We start from the raw sequence: 24,365 nt of genomic DNA, 5'->3' as shown, positions 1-24,365 counted from the left end.
CATACAGCACTACCCCTGTAACCCCTAAAATCACATATACAGCAAGCTTGCTAATCCTTAAATGAGAGTGAGGAGGGGTGGATCCACGCTCCACCCCTTCCAATCACTCAGGTGCATTGCTCTCACCTGAGCTCCTTGGGTTAGCCACACCTTCTCACCTGGTGCTCAGCCATTGGTTCAGGCTGTGACCTGCCAGTTCTACTGCACTACCTCAATGCATCAAACCTACTTTAATCACTGACAATGCTAGAGCATCTTATATCTTCTCCTAAGTCTGTGGATTTGCAACTTATTTATCTCAGCATTCTAACGGAGAATATACAAACTTCTATCAGTGCTGTCTCCAGATTCTAGAGCAAAAGGTCTTATAAGAAACCTTTCTCCTGTTCTACAAATAACAACGGAGAATGTAAATCTCAAACGTAATAAGTAGACAGTTGTCAAGAGGCCTGATTTTCAAGAAGGGTCTTCCCATTCTTTTTCCCTACTACAATACCAGCTTAAGATTTACAAAAGGCTTCTCTGTTAAGTTCCAAGAGCTGCAGCATCCCAACGCTTCTGCAGAACTGAAATGAACTTTATCATTATTAAAAACCATGAAGTATGAAGGTGATGGCAGTTACAAAGAAGTGGAAATGAGTAGATAAGGGGAAAAGTTTGTAATGCTCTTAGCAAACCGGGAAATCAATTTCACAAAAGGAAATACAAGTCCACCTCCCGCATTACTTTTGTCTTCTGCCTCCACCTCATGGATCTAGTAAGCAAGCCTCTCCCACCGAGACACAGGAAGTAGCTTTTATCAAAATGGGTTGGAAGAGCCTTAGGGGTGAGGAGAAACCACTATCCACATCCCTAATCTAGAGAAGTGGTTGTTTAGGAAAGGAGGGCATTAAGAAGGGAGTATTATGAGGCTTATAGAAACAGGATATACAATCCACAACCTCCTTGGGCAAATACTGAATTTGAAAGCCTACTGGGTACTAAGTAAACAAGTTTTACTATAAGAAAGTTCAAAAAAACCTTAATAGATGACTGTAGTAGAGATCATAATTTAGTTTGGTTTCACAGGAGATGGTCCTGTGGGTGAGAGGAAAAACACTGCAGAAGCTGTGGCAGGAGCAGAACCTCTCAAGCTCAGTCCAGTGACCCAGGTTAAACATGGGAGTCACCAGGGAGCTCGCAGCCCGTTTCCCATAACATCATCTGGCACAGCGCTGGATTTAGCGCTTGATTCATTTCCAAGTTAGGTCAATGATAAAGTTGCCGTTAAAGGGCACATCTGAAAGAGAACATAACCCCACGAAAGTAAAGCCAAGCCTCAAATTAGCTGTGCCGTGACCTATCCTTGGGAGAACTCCACTGGAAGTAACACAACCAAAGAGGAGTACGGAGTAGCTGTGCGTGCTGCTCGCCAGCATAGCTTTGGAGCTACATACTGTTGTAGATGGCTCTGAGATTAAAACCTCCAGATAAGGATGTTATCTGTATTAATTCAAACAAATATCGCACTTTGAAAACTGTTCTGCAGTGACAGTGTATTAAGTAACAGAAGGAAAAAAACACTGGAAAAACTGGCTTAGAAAATACACAGCAATTGGAGAGAACAATAGGACTCATAGTATGTTGGACTGCACGCTAAGAGCATTGCCTGCAGCTAATATAGAAAGCGTTTCGGAACAAGAGCGGAATAGCAGAAGGAGCCCATTTGTTAGCAGGAACGGTGCAGCCACCCGGGTGCTGCCTCAGCCGCCGGCGCCCACCCGGCACGTAGGCGAGGAGCGCGCGGGGAGCGAGCAGGGAGCGCTGCGGCGTCAGGAGGCGCCCGGCCGGGCGGGCAGGGAGCGCGGAGCTGCTTCGGGTTCAGCCTGAAGACAAGGCCACGGGCACGAAACCCGAGCTGTGTCGCTCTCGTGCCGGCCCAGTACTTCTGACGCTATAAAACGGCGTAGAGATTTTCTCTGTCACCTAAGTTTCCCGAGGAAGGGGCGGAGGAGCCCGGTATCACATAGGACGGGGTACTGATGCAACACAGGTTAATGCAATAATTAGGAGAGCTTTAATTACCCCTCCCTTCTCGCACTTCGTCTCCCAGGCACAGTGGCCGGACACCTGCTGCACCTCACAGACAGCACAAGGGAGCTTTTACAGAGAAAACGCGCAGAGCCCCCTCGACCCCAGCGCCAGACCCAGCCCTCACCACCGCGGCGGACCCCCTCAGCGGGGCCCCGCTCACCTGCACCGCCCACAGCAGGTTGGTGGCTTCTGCCCCGGGGGCAGGCCTGGGAGCCTGCCGGCGGCGCAGACCCGCTGGCGCCGAAGAGGCTGCCGGCGCGTACCAGTTCAGCAGCAGTGCCGCGGCGGCCGCCAGCAGCAGGCCCGCAGCCAGCTTCAGCATCCTGCGCTTCGCCGCCAGCCCGCGCCCGCCCCGGGCGGCCCCCACCGCCCTCCGCCGGCTTCGGCACTTCCGCCCGGCGGCCCGCCCTCTCGGGCCGCGCCTCTTCGAGGGGCTGGAAGAACGAAGCCGAGAGCTCGGCGCCTCGTGCCGCGCGGCACGTGGGAATCGGGCTCTCTATTTGCGGGGGCCAGGAGCCGCGATCGCTCGTGTCGATGCTTAACGCGCGAGGAGAGCCCATCAAAATTCACAGCGTCTGCAGCCCCGGCTTGGCCACTGTACGCCAGCACCGCTGTCAGCGCTCAGCCAAAAGGGGCGACTACAAACCTACGGTGCGTTCGGATGAAGATTTGACTGACGAACAGGTCTGAGCGTACCCCCAGCCAGATACACTGAGGAAAACTTACTGACTATACCTGAGAACGCACCTGCAGGTTTTCTCTGCAGGTCAGGTACAGGCGGCGCGCGAGCCCCTCACAGTGCTCCTCGGCCAGGCTGAGGCAGCAGCATCACTTCACCCCAGGCTCCCACCTGCCTACACAGAGCAGGACGCTCGCACTGCCACCCTACGGACGCACGCACACACACAAACACAAACGCCTCCGCCTACAGTGGCTGAGCGTCACCGCGCATGCGCAGGGAGAGAGCGCATGCGCGCTGCAGCCGTGCCGCCGTTGGGGCGGGCCGTGGAGGCGGTGCAGCGCGGTGGCCCGGTGGCCGTGGGAGCTTCTTCCGGGCGGTGGCGGGGGCGGCCGCCTCTCTCTCGCTCTCAAAATGGCGGACGGAGGCAACAGAGGGTCCGGAGCGGCGGCGACGAGAGCGGTGGGGGGCCGGGTCCCTGCGCAGCCTCAGGAGCAGGCTATGGTGAGGCTGCCGCGCGACGCGATGGCGCGGTTCCCTTTGGCCCCGCTCGGCGGCAGCCCATGCTGTGCCCGCGCTGTGTCTCCGCTGCTCGGCTGAGCGTCCCTGGTGCCTTCTGGTCGCCCGCGGCACCGACGTACAGCGGCAGGCCGGGCCGCGCTGCGCCTTCGTGTGCCCGCCGGTCTCCGCGGCGCCTGCCGAGGCGGCGTCGAGCAGTGGGGCTGGAGGCCGGGCAGGGAGCGGGAGGCACGGCCTGGTCGGGCCGCGGCCTCGGTGGCGGGGAGCCGGCCCTACCTCGCTCCGGCCCCGCGGGGAAGGCGGGCCCGCCTGGGGCGGACCTGGGGAAGGGGTTTGTCAGCTGCCGCCTGCGGCAGCGCCTCGTCCGCGGCGTCCCCGCCCAAGTCCCGTGTCGTAACTGGGCCTGCAGGTAATGATCCGAGGTCAAACTTCTAGGAAGCCTTGGGCTTTCCTACATCCTTCAGTCGTTTAATGCATGTGTGCATCTTGCTCTGACTTTGTTCCTTAATTAAAGGTAACTGTTTTACTGTGGAAAAAAATGATGGAGTGATCATTGTTGTGCTGTGTGTGAATAAGGTAACAAGAAGTGAAAGGTTGGGGTTGACACCTGTGTTTCTCACCTGAACAAAACTATCCTCTTCTTGAATTAAATTCGATAGTAGACTTAATATTCATTCTGAGCACTTCTTAAGGCTGATTTGTTCAGAGGCAGCAGGTAAAGGACCTTGTAGGCTTCTGTCATAACCTTACAGTGTCTGTAACCACGCTGTATGCTCTTCTGCTTAAGTAGATTAAAGCCCACTGCTTGTCTTTAGCTAAAAGTGTGTCTGAATGCCTTTTGGAAATCTTCCATTTCGTGTTACTTTTTCCTGCTCTAATAGGAGTAACCTGGGTATGTGATGTGACGTTGAACCTCTGACTATGAATATTTAGAAGTAGGGCATAGGTAGGCTAGTAGAGGAGCTGCTCTTTGCAAGGTGCTACCCTCTGTGAGTAAAAACAGGAACTAGGTACTCAGGGGACTGTTCATGCAGGCAGTGGCACTGAGCCAGTGACCACTGTCTGTTATACTTTTCCTCAAAACAGTGAGGATCAAGTCAGAGGGGTCTGTAGTCTGATGCCAGAACCATTTCTCAGGACAACTATATTTTTTCTGGCTGTAACAGACCTATGTGTGGATTACTTTTTCTATATTAGAAATAACTTGATTTTAAACTAATAAAAATGTGATTTGGTTGAGTTGCAATGTCAAAAAAAAAACAAACCAACAACCAGAGTTAAGAGACTTGGTGAGTTTGAATGCAGCATACAGTCAGAGGGGTACTAAAGGCAGCTGTTCAATCAGCAAAGCAACGATATCCACTATTCATTACCTGGGGATATTGGAGGCTGACTTAGCTCCAGCAATGATAATACTATAAACAACACAGAGAATGATGCTGAGGAGCATCGTTCCATTCGGTTGTCTTAGTTTATGTGGTTTCAGCCAGAATTACAGTGATTTCAAATTTCTAGAGAGTCTGTTGTCATGGCAGGTGACCACCTAGGTTGCATTGTCTGGCACGTGTACAAGCAAGCTGCAGGACTTTTTAGAGTTGAGTGTGGAGTGAAAGCATTATCCTTAAGGGTGATTGAAAGAGATGGGCTTGAACTTAGACTGAGCCCAACAGAGTTCACAGAATCACAGAATGGCCTGGGTTGGAAGGGACCTCAAGGATCATGAATCTCCAATCCCCCTGCCACAGGCAGGGCCAAGTTTATTGTGTTAGACTGCAAGTGGTATCAGATACAGCTGAAATCTGAAAGCAGTACATCCAGTAAGCTGCTATATTAAATATGATACTGGTTAGGTGGAATTAACTTATCCTGTCTGAGTTGTGTCTTTGTAGTGATAAACTGGTCTGTGCCCTTTTACTGTGGTGGCTTGTGGAGTGTGGAACTGAATGGAGTGGATTTAAGCCAGGCTAAACTCATTAAGCTTGTGTCAGGGTCAGCCCAGTCAGACTCACTGCTGCTCTTGTTTTTCATCTCTGACTTCAAGGGGTGTGTTGCTTGCAGTGCTTGGTTGTATTTGGCTGCGTGACGCTTGGGCTAGTAAATCTTTGCAGAGTGTTGAGTGCTTGGTGCTGAATTACCGAATGACTACAGGAGCCAGGCTCATTCCAGCTTGGATGGGGATGACTCAGGTAACCAGCACTTCTGCACCCAGCCCAGCTCTGTGGTCTTATCTGTGCTCTTAACTCCAACTCTTCAGGTTGGACAACTGTAGTTGGGAATACCTGTGCTTCCTTTTCACTGCAGTATTTAAAGGTCCCCTCTGCACTTTTTCTTTCTTCTCTGTAGTGTCTGTATTGCTTTCTGTCCATGAAAAAGGTACAGCTGCTCTTGTCAAATTGACACTAACCTAGTAATAAACCCTGTCATCTAGACTTCTGTTTCCTCTGTTTTCTTTCCCTAGCAGCACCTCCAGTTTGCTTGGCTGACTGTTTGGCTGGACTTGGCTCATCTGGTAGTTGGCTAACAAGCACTGCCAGTGGCCAAATAAAAGCCTGCTTAGCAGGCTGGGTCCAGCCCATTGGTTGTTCGTCCATCTGTATTCTTAACAAGTTCCAGTTTGAATCCTACTTGCTTTGGTGGCTGCTATCTGGGATATACCAGCAGGATTTAGATATTAAAATACTTCAGAGATTTTTCATTCATGCTAAATCTTCAGTTTTTGATGCAAGTGTACCTTCAATAGTACTTGTGAACAGATCTTTTTTCAGAATTCAAACCTTTTGTCATCTGTCAATACCTACATACATAAGTACAGTTTTGAATGGAATAGTGGTGTAAAGGAAGAAAAAAGCTTTAATGGTAGGATCAATTTATGTATACTGAATTAGTTTAAATTGTCAGTGTTAGATAAAGTAGCTTACCCCTATATTGTGTATAATCCAAGCTGGATGCAGTGTGTTAGCATGGAATATGAGCTTGCCACAAGTAACTGGAGTGTGGCTAAGGTCTTGCTTGTGTCCGTATGTACTTAGCATTCTGTTGAAGTGCTTTCATTTTGTTATGGCATTGAGCAATGCTGTAGTTTTTTCTTCCTTGTTTTCTTTCATGTTTACTGATGTTTCTTGGTCATTTTTGTGGCTTTTATTAGTGTAGGAGTAAACTATGATTGTGAAGGTATGTCAGCTTCACTCAAGTTGTGGTTGCTGAAATACTATTACAGTGTTGCAAGGAGTATATAATTTGGAGAGGATGTAGCTGCAAGTGGATATTACCCTTTGAGGGCAGCTGCTTAAGTGGCTTCTGGATCCCAGAGCTCTGGAGAAGCTAGGGGTGAGCAGGTTGGTTTTGGAAAGTGCAGAGTTACTAGCACTGACCACTGATGGATTAGTCTGATTTCTGTGGCACGTTTATTCTCTGCAGAATTATGTATATAGTGGATTTGAAAATTCATGTTATTGTGTGGGTACATGTGTGAGTACATGTGAATGAATATGAAAACTTAGTATAGATAAATGTGATCTCCCTCCCAGCAGTACCAAATTAGTTGTTTATAAATGTCCGCTGTGGGTGCAATTTTTGATGAACAGTGTGGTGCTAGGAAATTAATTAGATATCGTGTTCCCTAGGATGCAGGAGACCATGCATGGATGTTAGGAGAGGAATGGAGAGGAACAAAGACTTTTCTTTGTTTCCCTAGAAACAAAAGGATCTTCAATCTGTCAAATGAATATTCAGAACTTAAAGAAAAGGTTCTATTTTAAAGTCTCTTATGGAATACAGCAAATAAATCTGCAAATATTTTGCTATTTTTTCCAGGGGGAATTACTTTTTTGAAGCATTTATTTTGCATGTTGGTCTAACATCTGATTTTGAGTTCCTGTTTCCCATAGTGTTGCCATGTCAGTTAGACATTGCTCTCTGCCCAACTCTGATTTGACCCGAAAGTTTGAAACATGACAAGTGTTTAGATTGTATCTCCTTGGGCACCTATCTGCATCTAAGCACTTATCTCTGTGCACTGAAATTGCACTTGTGATTTTGGCAGTGAGTGTGATTGAAAACTGACAGCTGAGCAACCTGCAGCCAGGCCTTGCTTGCCCTGAAGGTAGCCCTGGCTTTATCTGTCCAGCATCTGAAACAGTAACTCATTGTCCCGGTGACTACTTTTGTTTCTCTGGTGGCACTGGTTGGATGTCGTTCACTGGACTGGTAGCTATTGGAGAGCACTGGGATTGCAGTAAGTTTTCCTGTAGATCATTCTTTAATAGTTGGCACTGATATTAAGAGCCTTGTTCCCAGTGGGCAAACACCTGCATCATTACAGCATCTTTTAACATTAATTGGCACCCTGCTTTGGCTTAGGGGTCAAAGTTTAAGTGACTGTAGACATCAAACAGTTCTTCTGTGCCTTCAGGTCAGAGTTGATGTTTTGTTAGGACGATGTTAGACAGTACTGAATGTTATCCATGTTGTGCCAGTAGAAAATAACTTTAGAAGCCAAACTTGCTTTCAGTGTAATTGCTGATATCCAAGGCAGACCAAAGTTTGGTACATGACCAGTTTCCAGCTGTATCATATAAAGGAGTTGTACTATTGACAGGTCAGAAAGCAGATGTTTTGTAACTGAATTGTAAGCAATCTTTTTTTTTTTTTTATGCCTAGATTCCTTACTAATCTGTTGGCTATACTTTGTCAGAGAATGTGAAACATGAACATGACGTGGTTGTGACAAAACTTGTCCTCTTCCACTTTCAATCCCTGGACAGCGTTGTCCCCCATCCCCTAATGTTTTCAGGAAATTCTTTCCATTTGAACAGCATGCTGTACTGAATTAAATGTATACGTATGATATGCTTGAGAAACAGGATATTAATTTGTTTCCAGCAATTAAATATAAAGATTAAGTGCAAATTATTGAAAATAGACACGTGTATAATCAGTTGAACAGTCTTGCATTAGACAAATGACACGGTTATGAGAGATGATTTGGATAAGTTTGTGCAGAGTTGCTTCTTGGAATTGTCTTGTTTATCCTACTCTCTTTACAGACCTACTGAAATAAAGTCAGGAATAAATCTTTCTTATGTTTATTTATTGTATTCTGAGCTAATAGAACTTCTGCTCCTAATGACATTTAATTTGATTTAGGATAGGGTAGGACAAGTGTGATAATGAGTTTCTGCTTTTTATTTGATGCCTCTTTTTTGGAGAAAAAATGTCTTTGAATCTCCTTGTTATATTAACTAAACTGATGTCCCATACTGCAGTTGGCTATTTTCAGTGCATTGGGAAACTGATCATTTTAAACTTAAAAAAAGAAAAGAAAAAAAAAAAAAGAAAAAGAAAAGTTGAACCTTACATGCAAATGTTATTTGAAGAACCTATTAGTTTTCTAATAGGTGATTAGTTTCAAAGGTAATTTGAAGTGGTCTGTGTGCTCCCGGAAGAACTTTTGTGGTTGTCCTTATTTTTAAATACCTTGCATGGTTGCTTAATTGGAGGGACTTTACCAGAATCTCCCAGTTTTCTGGGATCTGTTGTTTTGTTAATCTGTTTGGTACCAACTGTTCTGTGCGTTGAAGAAGAGCGGCCTTTTACATTTAGTATTTCTCTTGAATGTCACTGGCTCAAAATCAGTGCGTTGACAACATTTGATACATTTATTCCTAAGATTTTGCTTATCCTTCCTGCCTTGACAACCAGCTGATATTGCCATCTCATGCTTGGCAGATTTATGCCATGCGCAAACTGAGCTTTTTTTGTCTACTTCTTTAAACTGGAATATTGGGCCAGACGTGGTTTTTAGTTCATGCTGTTTGCTCTGCCTGCTCTCTCATAATTTGCTCTTAAATATTTATAAGTATTAATATTCCTTCTTTTCACTGGTTACATTAATGTATATTTCTAGAAATAGTCTTGAAATTTATGCAGTCAGTTAAGCACCTAAGGACCAGTGTGTCAATCAGTGCAGTTTAAGAAGAGCTGCTTTTTTATTAGTATTGCCAAATGCAAACGATTTGTCTGAAAAGACTTGAGAATTCAAAGAGTGCTTAGAATTCAAATGTGCTTTGAATGGAAAACTATGTGGAGGCAATGGCTACTGATAGTTGATAACAAACCTGTTACAGTGATGAAGTTCTGTCATAGTACTGAGAAATCTCATTTGACACTTAATCTATAGGTAAAAAGTGACTTGAAAAAGTTTTTTTGCCTTTTTTCCTCATATCTAAATGTACATAGAGAGAGATGTGGCCAAAATGATGGATATTCTTCTCTTTTTGTAGGAGTATTTGTAGGCAAATGTAATTCTTCCTCTTGTGACCTTTTCTAATGTTTCCCTTCCTTTTGGAAAAAGCTGACGTGCTGCCTCTTTAGATGTAGGACAAAACCAGATGTTTAGCTGGAATTCATTTTGGAAAGTTCTCTATGTTTATACATGTGGAAGAAGTATTAGTATTTTGTTCTCATGGGAGAGGACGTGTTTTAATACAAGATAAGAGATGATCTGGTAAAGCCTTTGGACGGTGTTGGGAGGAGCTGCTTCTGCAGTGATACTCTCCTGGAAGGTCGCATACGGCTATAGGTTACTCCTTGTGTTGCATAGAGCACGTGCGTTGCTTGGACTAATTGGATGTGATCTCTGCTCTTTTGACAAAACTCTCTGCCTCGAGAAACATAGCTTGTCTTCCTGGTGCCCAACATCTCCCTTTTTCCTGCAGTTTGGGAAGTGCCATCCTGAAAGAGAATGTGACAGGAGCAATTGGTTAGAGAAGAGGAAAAGATGGAGCTGCAGAAGGTTAGAGCTGTAAAGGAGAAGGAGAGAGAGAGGAGATGACATGTGTCTGACACGTTCCTTGCTGCTGTCAGGTTCCCAGTGTCACATTTGCCTGCAGTTAGCAGTATCTGGGGAAGCCCACCAGTGTGCTGTGCACGTTGCTGTCCCCATGAAGGATAACAGGCATGTGATATTGCTGCTGGTTCTGGCGATTGTGGTGGTTTATTTGTGTCTCACCTGAGTGTCTCTGTGGCTCTATATGATGGCTTGTCTGTTTCTTCAGACAGCGTTTTCTAGAAATGAGAAAATGAGACTCCGCAGCCTCTCAGGACAGCCTGTGCCAGTGCTGGGCAAAGAGCTTCAGGGAATGCCTGATTTCTGCTTGCAGCTGGCTTGTACCTTCTTTGGACTTCAGAGGGCACCCTGCCCATTCAGTGTACATGATGAGTAGAACTTAATTGAAGATAATGCAATATTTTATTTCCTCTTTACTGGCCAATATGTGGTGTGAGGTAGAAAAGAAATGGATAGATCTGAAGTCAAAGTGCAACTTCAAAAAATAAGAAAAAGAAAATTCTTATTTCCCTTTGTGAATATATTGACTTTCCTGGGGTATGCACGAGTTGAAGATAAATGAAATGTTTACCAGAAGGCAGCCGGCCTGCTTGAGAGAGTTCTGTCTTCCCTTTTTTTCCTCTCTTTCAGTACTTCCTGCCCTCCATTCTCTGAATAGCATTTAAGTAGAATTAAAAGCTTTCTGTAGGAATACTTGAAGTGTTTCTGAGTTAGACTGTGAGAACCCACTCTGTGTTTCTGGCAGCTTTTCAGGAAAGCTTAGTCCTGCGTTTCTTGGAGCTATTATGTGTTCTGTTCCAGCAATACAGAAGCTAAACTTACAGCATCTCTTGGGAATGCCACTAACAGAGAGAGAAGAGCTACAGACTGAGATTCTCTTTTGCTCTGGAAAAAGAGTGTGTCAGGGGTCCCCATTCCAACTCCAGCTTATACAGTAACAGAGCAATACCATCATCCGTGCCTTCTCTCTTCCTTCAGTGTTTGCTCTGCATTCTCTTCCCTTACTTTGCAGTTCAGGTATCACCGTGGCAAATCAAATAAGGAACTACCCCCAGGGTAAGCTAAGGTAGATACGTGGCCAAAATGTCAGTAGAAGCCTCAGGCTAACTCTGAACATATTGGAAGTACAGTGTTTATTATTCAAGGTGTTATGCAAATGTTTTATGTGACTAGAGCACAGAACAAATATCTTATGACAGATTAGCTTTGGGCACTGGATATTATTGTAAATCTGGGCAGACTTAACCTGCTATTTTCTATTTCTTCTGTTTAGATCTTGTGTAGATAATTTTTTGTACTTGTCTGTAGTGAGTAGATGTTTAATTCCTCAGATTACAAATATGGGTTTTCTATATTATATCTTGGAGTTTTGACTTCAGTAGTGCTGGAGCTGCAGCAGTTTGTACTCCATCTGTTATAGCTTCATTTCTTTTTCCAGTGTTAAAGAATTCTAATGTAGGTAGCAGACTAGAGAGCTGTAGCATTAGGTCTATTACTTAATCTTTTGTCTCTGATTTTAGGGGGAAGACCATTGATTCAAATTGATGCAGGTTTTATCAAACCATAAGTCAGGATTTTTTGTTTTGTCTCTTACATCTAAAGTCAAGCACTTTTTGTCCTTCAAACAGTCTTAATTCCTCGAGGCTTTCCTCCATTCCAAAGATTTCAGTGGTTGCTCTGCTTATTCTCTGCTTGCTGGCCTACAGAAAATTCTCTTTAGAGCTGTTTGTGACATTCCATTTTATATTTTTACTGTGAAAAGAAGTTTTGGGGGGTAAATCAAAGTCCTGTACGAAAGCAAGTTCTCCTAGGAATTCTGGATAGGTAAATTTGTTATCTGATGCATAATGGAGAAAAATAGAAGTTATTATTAAATAATGTGAATAATATGAAAAAATATTCAGACTTGAAGGACCAATAGAATATATGAAGAGAACCACAAGAGAATGAGAGAAGTCAAAAGTGAAATTAGGGTTTTATATTAAGAAAATTAGGAAACTTGGGCCAAATTATGACCACTTTTCTCATAAAAATATGAAATTGTATTTTAGTCTGGTTTCCCAGGGGCACTATATTTATATAATCAGTTGGCCTTCTTTCTTCCTCATAGTTATTGAACACATATGAACAGTTTGAAGAAAACCCTACTGAAGGGTTGTGATTTCAAAGACAACTGAGTTGCTGCATGTTTTGTGACTATCAACAAGCTAAGGAATAAATCTCAAATCTATCTTCCAGCGAAGGCGGGGAGACCTCTGCTGCTGCTCCTGCCATTTGTTGGCAGAACAGACATCAGGATTTGGCTGGCTGCTGGCATGCACGTGGTTGTAAATTAGTACATGGGTAGCTCCACAGTAGCACAGCACCTGCCAACTCTGCCTCATAGTGTTTTAATAGAAGACTTCAAGGGAACAGAGGTTGCTGTGGTGGGTACTGAAATACAATCAGCAGGGAAGTTTTAGGGAAATGGTGCTTTCTGGGGATTTATTGTGCACAGAACTGACTTCTGATGTAAGAAAGAATTCTGGATTTACAGTAAAAGTACTTAATGAACTCACAGTAAGTAAGATTAATGTTTATCTGTGGGTTTACTTCTCTTGCAGTGGTGTGATGAAAGATTTGACTTCCAAGCTACGTTTTTACAGTGCTTGGCAAAACACGTGCCAAATATTTACTCAGCTGAGATGGACCCCTTGCTGGAGAAACAAGAAGAAATGGTCCAGGCAGCAATATTTTACCCCCTGGAATGTTATTTATTTGGGGAAGACCCAGATACATTTCTAGAGAAGCTACAGCAGAGCGGAATCTCCCAGCTCTGTGGGAAGGTGTTCAAAGGAGGGGAGACAACATATTCTTGCAGGTAAGGATGAAGCTATGTTACCATGTTTGCTTGCAAGGTAGTGCACCAAAGTGGATTTTATAAAAGTAGTTGCTCTGCTGACAATTCATACCTTGTGTGTGGTAGATCTTTCCTTAACTTATAGTAACATTTACTTTAGATTCCAAACCACCTTAAAATGAGCAAAATAATCTATGAAAAGCAGACTTTGGCAGAGTAATGAGGAAGGAAATGAAGAGGATGCTAAAGGTACCATTGATTAAAAATAATGGATGAAAGCCATTGATTAAAAATAAGGGGATGATTGGATATGGAGAGGTCTTTGCCTGATGTTGGGAGATAACACGCATACAAATGTGTGCACTCTACAGTACTCAGCCTTTCAGAGTCTGAATCAGAATCCAGCATTTCTGATCATCCTCAATCCTCATTCAGATAATATCTACGTAATCAATTGTTGTTTTTCACCTCGCTTCTCATTCTGGAACATGTTAAAGATGACATTATATTCATTTGGTGTTTAATTCATATGTTAAAGGTATTTGCAGTGGGTTTGAAGATTCCTACTGTGCTGGCAGTTCATTAGCCTTAATATGATGCAATTGACGTAGTTTATATTTGTTTTCTGTTTATTTTAAAAGCCTTGAAAATTGTACTGGAAGTGCCAGAAAAATGTTAATAAGGAAGAAAATTATTTTGGATTGAAAAATAAATAATGTTGACTTCAGAATTCAGGAAGTGTCAAAAATAAAAGCCTCTCTGTAAAATAAATAAAATAAAAAATTGTGAAATGGAATGTAGGGTTTTAATTAGTCACGTAGGATGTATGTTCTGGAGCTAATTTTGTGATGTGGTTCTGTTGAGATTTTGACTTGAGACTACTGAAAAATTTTAAACATAACTTGACAGAAGTGTGGCTTAGGAAAGTGGCTGCATTTGTTGCTAGAAACCATAATAAAGTGAACTCCACAATCAGTTTCTTTTTTTTAATAACTGTTCATTCTTGGCAAAAATAAAAATGTTAGTAACAACTTCTGATAGTTAGTGGATATCAAGAATGTTTCTAAGGAATTTGAAACAGCAGGTTCAAGTATTTGATTCAAGTCTAAAGTCTTTCATCCTTTCCTGATGTGGGATTGTCAGTATCTTTATAATTTGAATCTGTTGTTAATCTGGGTTTTTAGAAGAGATTTTCTTCTGTGCATGAAAATTCCTTTTGTTTGTTTTGGAAAATTCTCCAGTTGCCATTTTTCTTGCAGAGACTGTGCAGTTGATCCAACCTGTGTACTCTGTATGGACTGCTTCCAGAATAGTATTCATAGGAATCACCGGTACAAGGTAAAGACATCTTCTGTTAATAAATGGTACATGTAGGTTCAGAGAACTTTTGCTTGAAGAATCAGGGAACTGCATACAATCTATTAATATTTATTTTAAAAGTCTGCAATTTCCTAATTAGTAAAGTCATTCTCACATTTTTTAGCTATACAGAGCCTTTGATAAGAGAAGTACATTTCTAAGATAAGAACCAGAGAGTAGAATTGTTTGTCTGCATACGTTATTCTCTCTGGCAGTTTCACCTAAGTACCTGCCATAGCAAAATGCTGTGATGGAAAATGGCAATTGTATCATTGGTCCCTTTCAGTACTTTATACAAGAGTATATTCTGTTTGGAGATGTAGAAGGAATGTTTATAAACAGAGACAACTGTTTCACCACTGCTGTCACTGATGCAGTCTCCACATTTTCACTGTCTTTCCCTTTATATTTCCATAAACTAATTTGGACTACAAGAGTTAAAATAAATGTTAAGCAACACATTTTTAAGGACATAATTGTAGAAATGGATAATCTCTTTTTGGTATCCTCTTGATTCTCTTTGAGCCAAATCTGTGTTATTTTCAAAAGATTACCATAATTTAACTGCAAAAAGAATTTTTAAAATAGCTCTTAGCTAACTCTCCCACCTAGGCTGTTGTCTGCTCTTTACTTCGTAGGCCCCTTTTTTGTTTGCTCTTTGCCCTTATACTTCTGTCATTTCATCAGTGTTGTAAGCAGGAATGGAAGGAACAGTGTAATTTTTAAGCTGGTCTAACTCTGCTGCAAGGAACAAGAAAATGTGCAGAAACATCTTGTATTCAGTTTCATTATCCTTCACCACTGAAAAATGGGCTGGGTTTTTTTTTTTTGTCATTGAAGTTACATCCATTTCAGGGATCTGTCCTACTTGTATTATCAGCTGATCATAAATCACCTTTAAATGGGGATGGTTCAATGAGATGGTTGGGAAGACGGTCTTAGCAATCTCAAAAATAATGAAGAAATACAATATTCTGCTCTTACGTATAAATCTTTACATATTGATCTGAAAATGTTTTGTAAGTATTGATTGAAAGTTGCATGAAGCCACCCTGGATAATGGAAATATAAATTCTATATACACAAACGTGCACACTCACAATTTGTGACCAGGGGAGAAGAGACAGTAATGGTTGTAGAGCAATTTGGAATCGCAGCAGAGCTGAGATGCTGGTTTGGTAACTTGTTGTCCTTTCTGTTTTTTTTTTTTTTTTTTTTTCAGTAACTCAAGTTTGTGTCAGGCAAAAACTAGTTTGGAAATAATAGTGGCTGTGCTGCATTTTCATTTTAAAGATGCAATCTGAGGAATGCAGACTGTTCTTTACAGGTTTATAGAATAATTTAGGTTGGAAGAAGCCTAATGAGGTTACCTAGTCCAATTTCCTGCTCAAAATAGTCTAATCAGATCAGGGTATTTTAAAACACGTCAAATAAATAATGAATTTTTCATATTTTTTTTTAAGTGAGTGACTTAGTATTTTCATAATTAATTTACATTTGGGGGGGTTAGAGTAAGCTATGGATAATTTTTTTGGTCTAAATTTCATCTGAACTTTCTGTCAAAGTGAATAGTTGTTATTTCTGAAAGTACAAAGTTAAAGTTGCAAATATGTATTTAGATACTGATTGTCTTACTTTCTTCAGTTAGGAATAAAGGCATCTGTTTAATGCATGCATTTGTTGTATAGATTATATTAAATCTTTTCTGAATAAGTTGTAAAGAAGGAATTGAGCACCTTTCCGATAATTTTCCGATATGATCAGGAATGTTTTCTACTTATGAAGTGCTTATTTATAATAGTTCTTGTTTATTTCTTGTTAGATTTGCTGAATGTGCTTTTTTTTTTTTTTTTTTTTGCAACAGCAGAATTACAACTGTGTTTTTCACTTACTTTCTGCTCAAAATATTTTTTGCTTAATGAGTACCATGACTTTTTTGCGTTCCTCTGACTACTTTCCTTTTATCTCAGAGAAGTAAAAGAAATTTTGTGATAGGTCTGGATTACACTGGAACCCTTATATTTTGTAAATAGACATTTATACTTGTGTTTTACTTAAAGCATGTTTCTGTTTTCTTTTGTTGTTTATGTGCATACCTTGTGACTGAACTACATGCCCTTTACAGATGCATAGCTCCACTGGAGGTGGATTTTGTGACTGTGGGGATACAGAGGCATGGAAGGCTGGACCAGTGTGTACTAAACATGAGCCTGGAGCATCAGGTTCTCCAAAAGAAGTAAGGATGTTGCTTAAATAATAAATATTGACTTAAAAAAAAAATGCTGATTCCGTTGTATGAAAGTAAATATTTTGTATAATTGATGTGGAATGTCCAGGTAAGTTAGATCAGGTTTTCCTTGGTGAAGATCTTAGTTGGGGTAAAATGTATTGATTGGACATTTGTTGTCTCCAAGCAGAAAGCAAAAGCAAAAGTGCAGCTCTGTCTGCCTTTCTTGTCTTTTTTTGTCTTCGATTCTGAACCTAAATGGCAGTGTCTCACTCCTCTTTGCTACTTGTATTATTTGGTTCCTATTTACAAATAGTTTCCTAGTGTATGGTATGTTAATATATGTAGTGTATATTATGGGTTTCACCTGTGTCTCCCAAAAAAACCCCATTGACCTAGTTCTATATGGGTGTAAGAGGTATGTAGTGTTCTTTGAAGAGTTGCTCCCTTTTTCAGCACAGGAATGGGCTACTAATAATTTTTCTTAGTATTTGGAACAATTTTTTTAGTATTTTCTATTCATGTTACAGTTGATTACAAAACTGGCTGTTTTTTTGCAATAGCTGTCTAGATCAACATATATGGAGTGTTAAATATGCTATTTTGGGACACAAATTATTCAGTCTTTAGTCTCTAAACAGAGGTTGCCAATTGTTAAAGCTTTGGTTGTACATGATTTTTGTTAACTGTATGCACTTAAGAATTGCAGATAGCTTCTGCAGGACAAGAGGGGAAAAATGCAAGTTATTTGTTCCAGCAATTCTACTTATAGCCCGTACGTTCTGTGAGTATGAGACTTAAAGGTTGGTGGTAGCATCAGCTACTCAGAAATAGATTTCTTTCCTTAAAGGATCTGTAAGAAAATTGTGTAACGCTGGTGTATCTCACTCTAGTGCTATGTGCTTTACATTGTTAAGTCATACCCTGGCAGATTTGTATCAGTCTGCATTCATCTTTTAAATTGCAAATATTCAAGTAATTGATTTTTGGTAATCTCACCCCAAATGAACTGAACTTGTTAAAAACAAACAGATTTTTGGGTGGAAAGAAAGAAGCTGCCTAGAGCCACTTCCATTTCTGTTTGCCTGCTGATAGGTGGATTTCCTGTAATATGCAAGGTTTGGGGAGCACTATCATTACAAAATGTAATGGAAACCACATAATAAACTTTTAAATCTCGTTAACCTGTCTCCACTAGCATTCCAAACTCAGTGTGTTGTTTCTGTGTTCTTGGGCCAATTAAAAAAAAAAAAAAAAAAAAGCTAATTCTTTAATTCCAAAACATGAAGTAAGATGAATAGGAGCTGATTGAGACCCATATTAGTGCTTATCTGCAATCAGAGTAGCTTCCAGCTCTTGCTGCTCTTACCAGTCTATCCTTGTGCTGGACTTCGTGGTATGTGAGAATTTTGTCTCAAGCTAAGAGCCTCTATGTCTTTCTGCTTCCAACTGGCAGGATTCTTGGTATCTTTGCAGTAGGTGAACAAACATTAGTTTGTTATGAGTGCTGCTATAAGTTTCATCATCATTAGAGTGGAAGAAAAGCCTGGTGGTAAAATAAATAAATAAATAAAAATTACAGAACTGGGAAAACGGAAATCTTTTGTCAGATATTGGTGGCTGGTTTGATAAATGCTAACATAACAGTACTCCTTATAAACACAAAGCTGTAGTTATTCTGTTTTTAGCTATATTTTGTGCCCTATAACTCAGCATTTGTGGGTTAAGTTCTTACCTGTGTATTATGACCATATGGTGCTACCTGCCGTACGTCTGAAACCATCCTGGGCACTTTTGAGGACTAGATCTTAGCATGTAGTAAGTTAGAAGCAGTAGTGTTGTGAGATGTGAACTCTAGTAAGGGACTGATGCAACTCTGTAACAAGGTGAGAAGATGACTGTATTCTAAATCTACTCATGTTGACATCAGATCCCAAGGGAACTTAGTGGATTTCAAAGTGAAATAGCAAGGAAGAGGAGCTTCATGCCATCAGCAAAGGATTATTATTAATAAGGCATTCTACCAACTCTTTTTAAAAATTTCTTTTCACAGAATTCTGAATGTCAGTTAAATGAAGAAGTTATGGAGCACTCTAGGAGAGTGTTTCCCTCCGTGGTAAAATACATTGTAGATATGCTTATATGGGAAGAAGAGAAGGAGTTGCCTCCGGAGCTCACAATTAGGTAGGGAACATTCCCAGCTTTTTCTCTGTGGTGTTAAACTTTTATATAACTATTTTACCTGCTGGCATTACTGCAGTTATGATAACTTAGAGTTAAAATCTCTGTAACTAACTCTATAGAATCTTTGACCTACAATTATACTAAGAAAAACTGCTATTTTTTTTTTTGAAAAAAAATAGTGTGTGATGGTACTCTAAACAAAATAGAAAAAGACCTTTCTTTTAACTTGAGTCAAATGGGATCATAAAATGGCAGAGAGAAGGAATAAAAATAGAATATTCAAGAAACTTCAAGATCTATTCTTTGTTTGTACTTTGTTTGTGGTTTCTGAGGCTTACTTTGGTATAGATGGTGTGGTTTTGGATGTTTTTTTTACATGAAAAAAACTTAATTTTGTTATGTAATTTGTATTTGATATTTGTCTGAAGCTTTCAAGTAAGTTGTTGGATAGAACGTAATTTAAATTTTAATTTTGATTTGTATGTTGAAATGTTGGCTTTTTCCCAGTAGGGAGAAGGTAGACAGCTACTACTGTGTCCTTTTCAATGATGAACATCATTCTTATGATCACGTCATCTATAGCCTGCAAAGGGCGCTTGGCTGTGAACTTGGTGAAGCCCAGTTGCACACTACTGCTATTGATAAAGAGGTTAGTGCACTCTGGATCTGGGAAAATGTAATTTTTAAACATTAAGAAGGGCTACTGTGATCTTCTGATGGTTAAGTAGGTGATTGAAGAGGGAGAAAGGCTTACTGCAGAATAATGGTTAATTAGTTTTTGTTTAAGAATGTCATGCTTCAAGGAAGTTTTAAAATTACTGATTTTTTTCTTTGTAACAGAACTCGGTTTGTTGAAGTGAAGAGTTGATTTGTCTGAAGTTGCTCTTTCACTGATGCATCTTGTTTACTTTTACTAATTTCTCAGAATAGATGTGTTATTGTTTTCAGACAAAAATATTAAGAAAATAAACAACAGTTTACAACAATAATATGCTTATTCAGTTGTATTTAATGAGAATTACAGTTTATGTTTTGCAAGCGTTAGACTGAACCAAAACAAACATCTCCTTTTGAAAATTGTAAAGCTTCAAATTAAGCAAGTAAAATCAGGGGCTCCAGGAGTGAGCATCAGTGAACCTGACAGTTTTACTACTTTTTCTCAAACCACAGTTCCAACCAACATCTCAAAACAATGATTGGAGACCTTAATGTAGTTTTTTTTTTTCTGTTTGGGAGGGGGCACATGGGGGGAGAAAAACAGTGGAGGGAAGAGTGTTGAGTGTGTGACTTTTCTTAAATGCAGCTGTAATTTTGTTGTTTCACCTCACAAAAATATAAAACCCAGGCATTTACACACAAACAGATGAGCTTCCTCTCATGAAATTCTCCTGTTGAAAACTTGTTTTGGAAATCTGATATCCTTTGAGTGAAATTTGAGGACTAAGCTGATGCTATTGCTTGCTTTATTGAAAGAACCGTCAGTCCTACACTTTTAAAATTATTTCATGTACAAGAGTAAGAAATAATAGGAATGGTTGTAGAAAAGCCATCCAGGATATTTTCATGCTAGGAAGAAAGTTGATATGGTTTCTACTTACTGCATTCTGTGGAAACTGATTCCTTCTATTTTACTCTGTGTGTGAATTTTCATTATCTACCAACACTGATGTACTGGAACTTTACTTTAAGCTATGCCAATTTAGTTTAAATTGATAAATTTTTCCTAAAGATAATTACATTGATTTTGATTTGCTTCAAGGTGTTTGAAAGCACCATAAGTGATGTTGGTCCCAGTGTGCACAAGTAATAAAATAAAGCTGCAGTCAAACTTCTGTGACACTTGGGTTTTATTTCAGATTGTTCTCATTCAGCATTTTTTTTCAACAGGGTCGGAGAGCTGTTAAGGCAGGACATTATGCCTCTTGTCAGGAGGCAAAGGAAGAAATCAAGGTAACTTCCTAAAATGTTTTTCTTAAGGTAAAAAAGCACAAACAAATAAACAAAAAAAACCACCACACACAACAAATCAACCTCATTATTAATTGCTGAAGATTTGTGTGTTGTACAGTAAGTTAGTGCTTGTGTTCTTGTATAGCCTGTCTAAACTTCTTGACACGGAATTTATCCCACTACATTTGCTATGAGTAGATGTCTTCAGAAAAAGAAACATCTTGTGAATTTATTTTTCATTAGGTTTGCTATTAACATGTGCTTTGGAGAGGTAATAGGTGGTGAAAATTCATATTATCATTATTCTATATCTACTAATACTCACCTGACTCCTAGAGGCATTCTGAAAATGTTTCACAACGACCCCTTCACGTGGAAGTTCTGCACGCTGACGTCATGGCTCACCAGAAGTTTGCCTTGCGCCTTGGTTCTTGGCTGAACAAACTCATGAGCTATTCAAGTAAGTGTAACTAACTTTGTTACAGTAATGCCTGTCAGAATTTTAGTGAGTAGTTCTCTCAAGAAAATGTCTTCAGCAATGTTTTACATGATACCTCCTTATTAAAATACAGTTATGTTCCTCCTAATTAGTATATAAATCATATATGAATTTGGGTGCTTATATTCATTGGTATGGTTATGAGTAGCAGTACTTCATTGCTGTCTTCTACGAGTTTTTATCCTCAGTTTCAGCATTACGTGCCTTATTTCAGTGATACGTGTTTGTTTAAAGGCTGCAATCCCAAGTGCTGGTGGAAAGCTGCAGTGAAAGCTGCATCAGTGAAAGCATACATCTGCTTGAATTAATTCCTGTTTTAGATTTGATATCTGTTAATTAAACGGGGTCAGAAAAGAGAAAAAGTGAACAGTCTAAGTTTAAAAATTGGTCCAGTAGTAAGAAGTCTGCTTTAAGCTTTCATATATACTGTTCTAGTGCTTGATGACATTTCTGCTTTTAAAGAATAAAATGTGCTATTTCTTGTCTGAATCTTGTCTGATCTTTGATACGTGTTGGACTTTGGCGAAACACAGGTATGGCAATTAAAGCCATTATCAAATTCATTCTATGATGAATTTTAAAATATCCTTCTGCTTCAGTGGATTGATTGAATAAGCTGAGTAAAATTAATAGGAGAAAATAAGTTAGGGTAGCGTATGGGAGTATGTCCACTGGGAAAGACAGTTAAGAACTGATTGATAATTAAATACCTTCTTGTTTTTTTCCTTTTATTATTTCAAGAACAGGATTCTATAATTTTCATCTTATTCATTCATAGTGTTTAATTATCAAGGTATTCTTGTACAAATTACTAGTTTTGTATCCCAATAGGTGACTTTCGCAAGATCTTTTGTCAAATATGTCTTAAAGAAGACGCTGGATCTGAAAAGCCATGCTTCATAAGCCAGTTAATGCTTTGGGATGCAAAACTTCATAAAGGTTTGTGTTGCTATGTTCTTCTGAACTGAAGAACAATTTTTTTTTTTAAAATATATTTAACAAATATTTTAAAGTAATTGTTATGCATGTTTTCATTGTATATTACGCTTATTTTGATACAGTCTTTATTTTTAGGGCTGAGATTATTGATATTTGCTGCCTTAATTTTTCCTGCTTTATGTATTTTCAAGAATCTTTTCACAAAATGTAGCTTAAATACAAGTGACTTGATACTTGTTTTAAATACATATCATAAAGTGTCAAAAGAAATCATGTGAATAGCATTGTCTACACACTTTGTGACAATATCAAGGCTTGTAATTATTAAGTATTATTTTTTAAAATCTGTTCTTTTTCACTAAAAGCTGCATCTTATTAAAATAAAGTGAAATATTGGTTTTTCACAGGAGCAAGGAAGGTTCTTCATGAACTTATCTTCAGTAGTTTTTTCATGGAAATGGATTACAAAAAACATTTTGCTGTGGAATTTGTGAAGGTAAATGTTTGCTTCTCATGCTATTAATGTTTAGTAGATTTGTAAAATTTCCCCTAAAGCTAAAAAATGTTTCAATAAAAATCAATTTTCATCAAGCAGAGTTAACAATTTACTCAGTCTTTGTAGAGTGTATTAATCCCTTTTGTCTTCACTTTCTTCCTTATGATCATGTAGGTATACATACATATTATGAGTATAGTACTGTATTTTCTGTATAATAAACTTAGTAATAAACAGTAAACAGCTGTTGAAGTGCAACTGAAACTGGTTGGTCTGCTTTAAAAGAAACATGCAATAGTTGTCTCTACAACATAAGGCCATTTTATTGAGAGTTTTTAATTTTGATAAGGATGACTGACACTTTGTGGTTTCCCCTGAAAGTAAAGAGAATAAATGAAGGCTCATTTATTGTACACCTTTCTAAACAGCTATTAAGCAACTGTCAACGTTTGTTTACTGGAGAAGGAGGAAGACTTGGTTTATAATATTTTACTTATTCTTTTTACGTGGAGAAGTTTGGTTGTAGGAGATAAAAAAAAAAAAAAAAAAAAAAAAGTTGGTGCTTTGGGAGAACAGTTTGTGCTCATCTTCAGTACTAGGGGCACACATTAAGTACTGAGGTACATTGAAAACATTGTGGCATTTTTGTTTGAGCTACTTCTGTTAGGAAGAAGGGCATCTGAAATATAAGTCTTGCTAATAAATGAAACATTTAATTCAAGCTTGTTTTATTTAATTTCCAAATATTCTCTTTTCCCAGTATTACAAGACTTTGCAAAAAGAATACATCAGTGATGATCATGACAGAGTTCTCTCTGTGACAGCACTCTCAGTTCAGATATTCACTGTACCTACTCTGGTATGTACTGCCTGTCTACACTAGAAACGTAAAACAAATGTGAAAATTGCTAGCAGTACTACAGTATTTCTCTACTTGACAGTCTACTGCTGAGTTGAAAATGAATCACTTTGCCTTTTGAAGTCAATATGCAAGTACAGGCATTGAGTATACATGAGAATCCATTACAGAAGATAATGGGAGTGTAAGTAAGTAGATGTTTTGGGCAGCGTCATTCTCTGCATTAGGTTGTGTTTAATTTACTGTTCATGTTAAAAATGATGTCAAAAACTGGCTAAAGGCGTATTTGTGTGACTGAGATTAAGATCTGTGGGGAAACTAGTATACTTGTATTTTATTATTGTTTTTTCCTTTTTTTTTTTTTTTTTTTTTACATTAGTACTCCAGAACTTTTCTGTGAACATCCTGGATCCATTGGATAAAGTCTGTTACACTGATGCTGTCAGAAAAAACAAACGTGCCAAGTTGTTACAAATTGTTTTCATACATAGTAAATATTATCAGAGCATTAGTGGCTTTTTTAAATGCTTAAATAATTTGTAGTTAAGATACATTTGAAGGAAAAATTTTGACAGTTCTCTCAAACAGAAACAGGGGAAATAAAGGGTTTTAATTTTTTTCAGGCTCGCCATCTTATTGAAGAGCAAAATGTAATCACTATCATTACAGAGACACTCCTGGAAGTCCTTCCAGAGTATCTAGACAAAAACGACAAGTTCAACTTCCAAGGTTACAGCCAGGATAAACTCAATAGGGTATATGCAGTAATATATGATCTCAGGTAAGTATAAAGTTGACGAGCTTAGGCAGTTCATAAAAATTTGGAAATAAGATGAGGTCTTGGGTTACTGTAATTAATTAAGTAAGGTAAAAGCAAAATAGCCAAGTATCTTGG

The 24,365-nt window shown here is 39.6% G+C and overlaps 2 protein-coding genes across 5 annotated transcripts in view; one reads left to right on the top strand and one right to left on the bottom strand.

Annotated features, from left to right (window-relative positions):
• Nucleotides 1-2,767, bottom strand: part of TMEM62 (transmembrane protein 62) — a 31,188-nt gene extending 28,421 nt beyond the window's left edge. Inside the window, exon 1 of one of the 4 annotated variants that reach the window (XR_014883521.1) lies at nucleotides 2,337-2,763. Coding sequence is in view for 3 of the 4 variants with exons in the window: in XM_085224860.1 (XP_085080986.1) it covers nucleotides 2,337-2,633 (297 nt within the window). In the remaining variant the exon portion in view is untranslated. Of the gene's footprint in view, nucleotides 1-2,233 lie in introns of all 4 variants that reach the window. The other 3 variants (XM_085224860.1, XM_085224859.1, XM_085224861.1) reach the window with 3 other exon arrangements.
• Nucleotides 2,768-3,033: 266 nt separating this feature from the next.
• UBR1 (ubiquitin protein ligase E3 component n-recognin 1) overlaps nucleotides 3,034-24,365 on the top strand; it is a 59,337-nt gene continuing 38,005 nt past the window's right edge. The window contains exons 1-12 of the mRNA XM_085224856.1: nucleotides 3,034-3,256; nucleotides 12,722-12,978; nucleotides 14,217-14,295; nucleotides 16,442-16,552; nucleotides 18,597-18,727; nucleotides 19,235-19,376; nucleotides 20,615-20,677; nucleotides 21,014-21,137; nucleotides 22,008-22,115; nucleotides 22,523-22,611; nucleotides 23,372-23,470; nucleotides 24,094-24,251. Coding sequence (XP_085080982.1) covers nucleotides 3,167-3,256; nucleotides 12,722-12,978; nucleotides 14,217-14,295; nucleotides 16,442-16,552; nucleotides 18,597-18,727; nucleotides 19,235-19,376; nucleotides 20,615-20,677; nucleotides 21,014-21,137; nucleotides 22,008-22,115; nucleotides 22,523-22,611; nucleotides 23,372-23,470; nucleotides 24,094-24,251 — 1,451 coding nt within the window. The 5' untranslated portion in view covers nucleotides 3,034-3,166. The remainder of the gene's footprint in view (nucleotides 3,257-12,721; nucleotides 12,979-14,216; nucleotides 14,296-16,441; nucleotides 16,553-18,596; nucleotides 18,728-19,234; nucleotides 19,377-20,614; nucleotides 20,678-21,013; nucleotides 21,138-22,007; nucleotides 22,116-22,522; nucleotides 22,612-23,371; nucleotides 23,471-24,093; nucleotides 24,252-24,365) is intronic.

The sequence above is a fragment of the Meleagris gallopavo genome, chromosome 5 (genome assembly GCF_905368555.1).
Source record: "Meleagris gallopavo chromosome 5, MGAL_WU_HG_1.1, whole genome shotgun sequence".
NCBI classification, from domain to species: domain Eukaryota; kingdom Metazoa; phylum Chordata; class Aves; order Galliformes; family Phasianidae; genus Meleagris; species Meleagris gallopavo.
This window is presented reverse-complemented; position numbering and strand designations above follow the sequence as displayed.